This window comes from Chenopodium quinoa, unplaced genomic scaffold, assembly GCF_001683475.1.
Source record: "Chenopodium quinoa cultivar QQ74 unplaced genomic scaffold, ASM168347v1, whole genome shotgun sequence".
In the NCBI taxonomy this organism is placed as follows: domain Eukaryota; kingdom Viridiplantae; phylum Streptophyta; class Magnoliopsida; order Caryophyllales; family Amaranthaceae; genus Chenopodium; species Chenopodium quinoa.
Window position 1 is genome coordinate 1,492,004 of NW_018744290.1, and position 9,657 is coordinate 1,501,660.

Here is a 9,657-nt window from a genome sequence, read left to right on the forward strand (position 1 = left end):
TACAATCTTAAAAAATTCTTAAATCATTACTCCGTAATATAAACCAATTTAATAAGATTCATGTGACTGGTACATTGATGAGAATTTTTAGTTAAAATTGTTTTCAAAGTTTGTCGCAAAAAATATAAAAATTATACGTGAGTAAAAATATTTACCATTCATATGACCAACATACCAAGTGTATGATTAATCCAATCCAAGTTTTTGAAGAGAATTACTCTGTTATTAATATTATTATACTTTGTGAAATTAGATGTCTTCATTCGATGTTGAAAAGCATAATCCAAAACTCATGATTAATAATTGTGTATGATTTGATAATGTAATGTTGTACTTCGTAGCAGTACTTTATAACTAGTTAATACTCGAGTCATAATCGTCGTGTATAATTACTTTGTAATATTATAATAATGTTGTACTAATGTAATACTTCGTATTGTACTTTATGATCTACTAGCTAGGCGGTCTACAAATACGATAACTGGGCCAAGAGAGATCTGGGCTCGACTTGGATATTCTTCAGATTCTACAAAATGGATTTTCATGTATAACTAGCCCAAGACAATATTCCAATTACCATTACAATTAAACTACCTTCATTTTGGTTTTCTCCTTACTTTCTTCTTTCTTGGCGTTTTGTTTCTTTTTTAAAACTTATTTCAAGCAAAAAATATTATATAAATTTAACTTTAAATAGAATAAATTTTCATTAGATATATCATAAACAGTAATATTGTTTATGGCAGAGTGGCTAGGCAGCTACAATCTATTGAGATTCAACCTTATATTGTTTCGATTCATCCCTCCCCCACACCCTAATCCCTAAAAACACTTATATGGCTAAACAAGGGTAGTATTGTGCCTTTGTAAGCTAAGTATGAGGGAGGGCCCTGGCACAAGGCGTACACCTGCCTAACCAAGGCACGCTGCCAAGGCACAAGACATTGCCGCATCGGGCATTATTAAAAAAAAACACACTTATCTTTTGCAAATGAGGATACAACCTTGGCTTGCCATAGGGCCAATCCAAGGTCACTCCCAAGGCAACACAAAGCCAAAACCAATCAAAGACATCTTAAAATATGATAACAAGGGGTGAGCCAAGACATAAATGAGATGGTTTTAAATACCAAGTTGACCTCCTAGGACCCTTTAAGAACCCGAAGAATCAACTCAATGCATAATCTTGTCGAGTCCTAAATTATTCTCCAAATGCCAAACTTGAAGGCATACACAAAATTGGACTATTTTCAAATATTTTGGGACCTGGAGTCGAAAACTAAAGTGATGATATGGGAGGTATCTTATAATGTTGTTTGAAACAAATATGTCCACTAGCCGGTCATATAAAGTCTGCGGTGACTTTGAGTTAATATAAGAAGGCATGTACATAACCGGTTAAATTGACAGTTTAATTAAATGCAAAATAGATAGTTCTAACCCCTCCAGTGGTCTTTCGAGGTCTCATAGGGTCCATAGGAAACATTCTGATATCTTTTACTGTTGGGTCTAGAAATTAAAAAAATGTTCAAAATCAAAGGTTATCATCCATGCATTTGAACCAATTTTAGAATTTTTTTTCTTAAAACTAAAGTGAATGTGTAGGGCATCCTTCAAGCTTATCAGAGAAATGACCGAACTGGGAAAGTACGCATCTTTCCTGAGAGAAAAGCCTAGCAAAAGTCGAAGAACAACATGCATATAGATAATAGAATGGCCAAAAAAAGACCCATCAAGATGAATTTACCTTTTAATAAACTTTATCTCAATTAAGAAACATTGGGATACCAAGTAATTTCTTTATCAAACAACATGTCACTATGAAGTTCAGACTATGAGGCAAAAATTGCACCCTTTTTTTTTTTTTTTAAAAAAAAAAAAAAAATTTATAATTTAATTAAAGGGTAGTTGAATTTCATGTATATAAAAACTTTATAATTACAACTATGGCCTGCACTTTCCCTAATACAGTAACACTTACCCTAGGGTTGGAATAATTATGCTTTATTTAGTAAGCAGCTTTTGATCATTTTGAGTAAGTTCAATCCCTCCTTTTACTTCTTTCCTCTTCCTATTTCTCGTTTTCTGTTCCCTCCACTCTGATTAATTCTATCTCCCTTTTTTATTTTTTATTTTTTTAAATGCCTCAATTTTAAAGTTTATACATGAACAAAATACTGTATATAAAGTTGTTGGTATGAAATTTTCCTTCTAATTTTGATAGTTGAGCTCTTAATTAACTATTAGCCCTATTTTCTTTTACTTGAAGCCATTAATTACTAGTTAATATCATTGATGTTGTCATGATTTTTGATCAACTTCATGATCATATCCCGTAATATCTTATATGTCAAATATAATACTTACACAATTTTGAGACTATTTTTTTTTTTCAATTTTCTAAAATTATATTTTAACATGGATGATTATTGGTTCCCGATATAAATTACTAATGTTTGGATTTATAACTAAAAGTACTATTTCGGTAAAACTATGATATCAGTATAGTCAATAAAGAAATGAGTTAGAACCGTGATTGCATTTCCTTAACTACTAATGTTTTTGCAACTCTACCGTACTAATTAATTTGATCTTCTTGAAAGTAACTAGGGTTTTCATTATAGATAAAATTAAAACAATTTACTTACTAATACTAAAGAATTGTCTAACCTATTATGGGACACCATGAATATTAGACGATAGTCAACTAGTTCAGCATAGCGTAATCTTATTATATATTGACAAGTGTTTGTATGTCCTTACACTAAAATAATTGTTTTTTTTTTACAATAAAATAATTGTATTTACATGCAATAATACTTCGTAGTAATATAATACTTCGTACTTAATTAAATTAAAATAAAATAAAAAATTGTTTTGAAAGCTATGTGATATTAGATAAAATTCAAATCAAACACATACATGGTAAATTCTTAAAGATTATGTCGATTGTGAAATACTTAAATGGATAGTTTTTTGATAATTTAATTTTTTTTTTTTTAAAAAAAAAACATGATTACGTTTGCATAATTAAGTTTGCATAATTACGTGACATCTTCTAACAGCATTCTAAATTTGAAGAATACGTAATTAACACTAAGTATTTATTTCTAGTAAAAGTTAGGTGCCATATTTACCTTACGTGAAGAAGGATCAAAGATTTTGAAGCTGCTTAATGGTAAAAAGTCTATGAGATCAACCCATTATAGTCACACATGAGAAATGAGATATTGTATGCCTCCTTTTTCTTATCCAAACTTTACGTCGCAATAATAAAATAATAAAAAATAATTACAAATAATAAAATTGTTGATCACACGTATAATTAACATGAAACATTAATATATTAATATTTAATACAATTATGTCGTGATGTTGTATCATATGATTTGATACTGTGTTGTCAATGATTGATTGATGTTGATGTTGATGTGATGGCTAATGTTTAGAAAATTAAGGAAAGAAATTCCTTGATTGATTGATAAATACTTTGTATGTTAACTATGAATCTTATAATGAGTATAAAAAAGCTATTAAGTCTTATCGATCTAGTTCTAAAACGAATAGGGAATTAAGTCTAAAACCAAAATCATCAAAATTTAGCTTCCTTAACGTAATACACCAAATAATCATGGGCATAACATAGGGGGGCTGGCGCAGCCTAAACTCTCCGATCCATAGTCCATAATGTTCTACTTTGTATTATTTTTACTAGTATGGAACTAAAGATAATTCAAACAAATTAAAAATTTTGGATCTCTTAAAAATAATATTCTATGTCTTTGATTGATCAGAATAAGTTGTATCATACACTATGTAGAAGTTGCTTTAATTTGTTTTAGTGGTCAAAGGCTCATAGCAATGATCTTCCATTTAATACGAATTTTCCTTGTTCTTTTCCCCATTTTAAAGAGGTCTAACTTGTCAAAGTTGAATCGAGAGGATATATATGAGGGGTTAAGATGTGTAGTTGAGTCATTCACTTTATATGGAACTACACACCGATTAAGTTTTAACTTTGATAAGTAAAGATAATGACCTAGCTAGCTTTTATAACCTAATCACAATGCAAAATTAAGTCATGGCTAGCTTCGTTATTGATTAGTCTTTGCAAACACAAAATTTACAAACTATTGGGGTGTGGACGTTCGCACCCAACAGTTCGTGCGGCAACCCTTTCCCTTCGAATACATTACCCATTCATTTCAATTGTGAAAGAAAATTTGGATTTTAGGGCTCACAATTCACAAAACAAAGATCATCATGCTTGAATCAGGCAACCAAATCGAAGAGCATTTTCTGATTGAATCGAAAACCCCTCAAAACGAAGATGACGAAGTGCAATTTGCGATGGACGGTGAACGAAGATGACGATGAACAATTTGCGATTACAGTTCGCTTGGTTTGCGATTTCAGATGGTTCGATTTTCAGGTGGTGCGATTTGGTTGGAGGTGGTGTTTGGGCTGCGATTTTGGTTGTTGGAGGTGGTGCGAATTTGGGGGTGCAATTGGGCGGCAGTAATGGTGGCTATTAGGCGGCAGTTGGGGAGCTGCGGAGGTGTGGAGACTCTTGGCGAAGCTAGTGACTACCCGTGCTTCTCTGTTGCAGCATGGTGGTGTGAATGTGTTGCTCCGGCAGGAGCTGCGGTGTGGCTGGTATGGTTTAAAAGCAAATATATATGATAAAAGCAAGTTTTTCAACAAGTAGTTCAATATTCAGATCAGTCTGATTCATCAATGGCAGAGGCAGTAAATGTTTGTGTAGCACATTGCAATAAGCTAATTTTGAACATGTAGAGGGAATTACTCAATGTACCTCCAGTGAGATGGCTCAAAAGTACGAAAGTAAACACGTGTTCTTTTTGAATCTACTGAAGCTTCCACCCATGAAGCCCAGGTGGCCATAGCTTTTTTAAAGGCCGAAGGTATTGACATCCCAAGCTTCAGTGAACCACCTAACTGAAAATAGCAACTCCTGTTAGGAAACAATTTAAACGAATTTAGTATATGAATAGAAAAAAAGAACTGCAGCCACTCTTAAGGGATCTATGCATTTTCACATTAAAGATTGACAAATTCGTAATACACCACAAACAACATGCAATCTAGCAACTGGCATGCCAGCCACAAGCTATTATGGCTTGTCTAGGAATTAGGACGTATAAATCAATACCAAGAAAAGAATTACTGTTTCCCAATACATGATAGCTGCTCCAATAAGTCTCCACTCTTCATTGATTCAACAAATATAAAACTATCATCATATAAAATTATGTCTTCACTGGGTGTTGGCAGGCGTATATGTTCAGTCTTAACCTTTCTATAGTCTAGATCAATGAATTGGCTAGGAGGAAAATGACAGAAAGACATCCTCCATACACTATTTGTGCTTATAATAATGACAATTTAAATCATTTGGCATAAATTTAGCTAATTTCAAATTCCTGTACAATGCCAACTAAAAGTACTGTTCAACATGTTGCATGGCAAGTTATAGAAGTATGTTCCTTAGATCAATTAAGACACATTACATCCATATCTGTCATTCTTCACACCAACCAAGAGATCACCCTATTCCAGGCAACACGTGCATTACTCTTCATGAGACATAATCAATGAAGGAGCAGAGAACAGAAACTTCTGTATATTCACAGTATGAGGCACAAACATACACCTTTGACAAAATTATGCATAACTTTGAGAGAATCTCCTACACAACACAATGTATTCACTACTACATCAAACCCATCAAAGAGCCATATCTAAGGGATCCTACTTCTAAACTAGCTTGAGATTTGAGAAATTATTGATTTCAAAAGCCATTTTTCTCTATCTATAACATTGCATAAGTATCCATGTTTAACTCATTAAAACATCAAGAAGCATCTTTGCATTTATACATTTACATTTACAACTAGCCTCCTCCCTAATATTTATTTTTGCCACTCCTACTAACCCATACCCATCTGTTTTAGTATTGACCAATGCAGTTCCCATATGTTAAGGCTGTGAGAGTGACAACATTATCTTCAGGTCTAGGCAAGAATTTAATAAAGAGGAGGGACATTCAAGAGGTGCAATAAGTAAACTTATCAATATGCACTAATACACTATTAGCATGGTTGTCTTTCAAGGATTGATTGTTGTATTTTCCCCCAAATTTTAAAATCCTCTGAAATGCACACAAGATGGCTTTTTCATAGAAATCATTAGAGATAAATTCTTTGAAAAAGAGGAAGAGAGGTGTAAACCTGTAAAACATAGGCATGGAAACATACAGTACATCTGCCTTCGCACAGACATACATATAACCCAGCATCGATGTGAACATGCTGAGAGAAAAGTACACATACACAAAAAATAAAAAAATATTGTGACTAAGTTATGAGTTCACACTAAACTTCATAGAATTGTAACTCCTAAATATTTTGTGATTACTCCAAATAGTATTAAATGACTAAATTCCTGACGTGCAACATCTTTTGTAAAATGTAAAATACAAAGTTGCATAAAATCGATAAATTAACATAGATCACATACTTTTATATGCACCAGAAGACTTACATTTCAAATAGCTTTGACGGTATCCACCAATGTCCCGAGTTGAATATTATTGCATCTGAATTAACCCATTCCTTACTGATGTCATCCATTTTGTCAAGCTTGAGTGTTGACTTCACTCTCTTTGGAGAATGCTTTGTTGCAATACCAGGTTGAACCAAGAAAACGGACCGATAAAACTCCACAGATAAATTAAAGGAACGAAAGCGAACAGCCAAGTGTCTCGTGGTTTTCGTTATGTTCCTTCCTTTTACTTCGTAAACACTATTCTTGTCCTCCACTCCTGTCATAAGCAAGCATATAAAGGACTCCCATTGTGTCCGACTCATAGAATCTCCCACAAAAACAACCCTTTTACCTCGAAGCCTTTCCAATATGTTAGATGCATTAAAAGCAGGGATGTCACAATCTTTGGGCTTCCATCTCCATCTAAGGTAATTTTTATCCTTCCTCCCATTGCCCAAGCAATTGAAACCTTGTTCCACAAAAGGACACTCAGAAGAATTGTACAAAGGATAGTTGTAGTCCGATACCCAACTCCCATCAAAGACATCACACTTACTCGATGAAGCACCATACTTGGGAAATACCAACCCGAAATTGGGAAAAATATTGAAATACCCAAAAGATAAACACAAGTAAAAGGTGATCAATGGTCCAGTAATGAAGAGAAAACACAAATTCCGAGAGATCAAGCTATCCCGACGAAGTCCATAGGAGTTGTCTGACTTATCTTTATGGAGAAACACTTTTGGACTACCAATAGCAGTGGCATTCTTCCTATTTGTAGATGTACTCCTACTGATAGATGAACCACTACTGAAGATGTTCATGGTCTTAAAAGATCACAAAAACACTCCTCAAATTACACATTACCAAAACCATAGATTCTAAATAACCCTAAATCCCAATTTTCTATAGATTCATTCGACTTTCATCATTCAACTCAAAATTGCATCAAAACCCTCAAACCCCACATACCCATTAATCCAAAAATCAAGCTGAATCAACAAACAAACTATTATAACCTGGAAATCTTCTGGGCCTCAAAGCTCAATTTATAATACAAAGCACAAACTGCAAACACAAAGCAATCATATAAATACACATAAATATGGATTAATTTCCAAGATTCACCAACATCAGAGAACAAAAACAACAAATTAAACTACACCCAACTCATTAATTATGTAGAAAATTAAAAGGGTATCATTCAAATCTCAAGAAAAACATGTTTCATACAGAATCATATAATATAATCATTTAATGGTAGTTTAGAAAGAAAAAATGCATGAAAAATTTACCAGTTTAGAAGCTCAAGAATGATCTCCAGGCATCAAATAATGCAGAATTAATGAGTGATTTGAAGAAGATGAGAGAAAATGGGGAGAGAGTGGAGAAGCATGAGAAGAAGATTCGAGGGAGAAAGGGTGGGAGCCGAGCAGCACATGACTGAATGAGACAGAGACTGGACAACGGACTGTATTAATTCATAAACTATTTCAGTAGTTGTTACATTTTGCCAACCCAGAAAATGATATTTTATTGCCAATTTTAGAAACTAAAAAGGATAAATTTTTTTCAAAAATAGTTGTGAAAAAAATAGTTACTCGTATTGAAAATGATGTCCTGCACTCAGGATTATGATGTGTATTATGTTCTCAAATGAATTATTGATTTAAAATAAGATTGGAGTATGTTAATGATTTAAAGAGCAAGATTAGCCATCAGTCTTAAGACTCCACATGACATCATCATCTTAGGTTTTAAAACAAGATTCTTTGTTTGATCCCATTTCTCTTGAGAAATCTTAGCTAAGTCTCAAGTTGAGTGTTGAATATTCAAGACTCAACTTAAAACTTGAGTGTGGACCCTACTTTATTTATTTTTATTATTACTAAGAGTAAAAAATAAAAATAAAAAAATTATAATAATATATGGTATGAGAAGTGTTAAGTGAGTTTAGGGCTAAAGTGCTAAATATGAGTGAGTATAAAAGAGTCTTAGCTAATACAATGACATCATTTTTAGTGGGATCCATAAAAAAGTGATGTCATTTTAAGTCTTACTATGAGGTGACCGAATCCATAATTTAATTACGCTTGAAGTTTTAGAGACAAAATGACCCGGCCCAAACCCAGTTGAGGATTTAAAGTGACAACTCTACATTATACTCACTTGGCGACTTAAAGATTAATATATTTGACTTTTTACAATCTTAAAAAATTCTTAAATCATTACTCCGTAATATAAACCAATTTAATAAGATTCATGTGACTGGTACATTGATGAGAATTTTTAGTTAAAATTGTTTTCAAAGTTTGTCGCAAAAAATATAAAAATTATACGTGAGTAAAAATATTTACCATTCATATGACCAACATACCAAGTGTATGATTAATCCAATCCAAGTTTTTGAAGAGAATTACTCTGTTATTAATATTATTATACTTTGTGAAATTAGATGTCTTCATTCGATGTTGAAAAGCATAATCCAAAACTCATGATTAATAATTGTGTATGATTTGATAATGTAATGTTGTACTTCGTAGCAGTACTTTATAACTAGTTAATACTCGAGTCATAATCGTCGTGTATAATTACTTTGTAATATTATAATAATGTTGTACTAATGTAATACTTCGTATTGTACTTTATGATCTACTAGCTAGGCGGTCTACAAATACGATAACTGGGCCAAGAGAGATCTGGGCTCGACTTGGATATTCTTCAGATTCTACAAAATGGATTTTCATGTATAACTAGCCCAAGACAATATTCCAATTACCATTACAATTAAACTACCTTCATTTTGGTTTTCTCCTTACTTTCTTCTTTCTTGGCGTTTTGTTTCTTTTTTAAAACTTATTTCAAGCAAAAAATATTATATAAATTTAACTTTAAATAGAATAAATTTTCATTAGATATATCATAAACAGTAATATTGTTTATGGCAGAGTGGCTAGGCAGCTACAATCTATTGAGATTCAACCTTATATTGTTTCGATTCATCCCTCCCCCACACCCTAATCCCTAAAAACACTTATATGGCTAAACAAGGGTAGTATTGTGCCTTTGTAAGCTAAGTATGAGGGA

At 32.6% G+C, this 9,657-nt stretch overlaps 1 protein-coding gene across 1 annotated transcript; it reads right to left on the reverse strand.

The window, feature by feature from the left end:
- Window positions 1-4,803: 4,803 nt before the first annotated feature.
- LOC110695326 (protein trichome berefringence-like 7) lies at window positions 4,804-8,079 on the reverse strand. Its single transcript, XM_021872581.1, has 3 exons — window positions 7,866-8,079; window positions 6,565-7,638; window positions 4,804-4,975 (listed from the first exon to the last, which is right to left on the reverse strand). Exons 2-3 carry the CDS (start codon window positions 7,392-7,394, stop codon window positions 4,804-4,806), a joined length of 1,002 nt encoding a protein of 333 aa, XP_021728273.1. The 5' UTR covers window positions 7,395-7,638; window positions 7,866-8,079.
- Between the last annotated feature and the right edge of the window lie 1,578 nt (window positions 8,080-9,657).

Excerpts from the sequence above, each read along its gene's own strand:
- LOC110695326 (XM_021872581.1), bottom strand. The coding sequence starts at position 7,394 with ATGAACATCTTCAGTAGTGGTTCATCTATCAGTAGGAGTACATCTACA. Across the intron at positions 4,976-6,564 it reads CCGTCAAAGCTATTTGAAAT|GAGTTGCTATTTTCAGTTAG; the intron begins GTAAGTCTTCTG and ends GTTTCCTAACAG.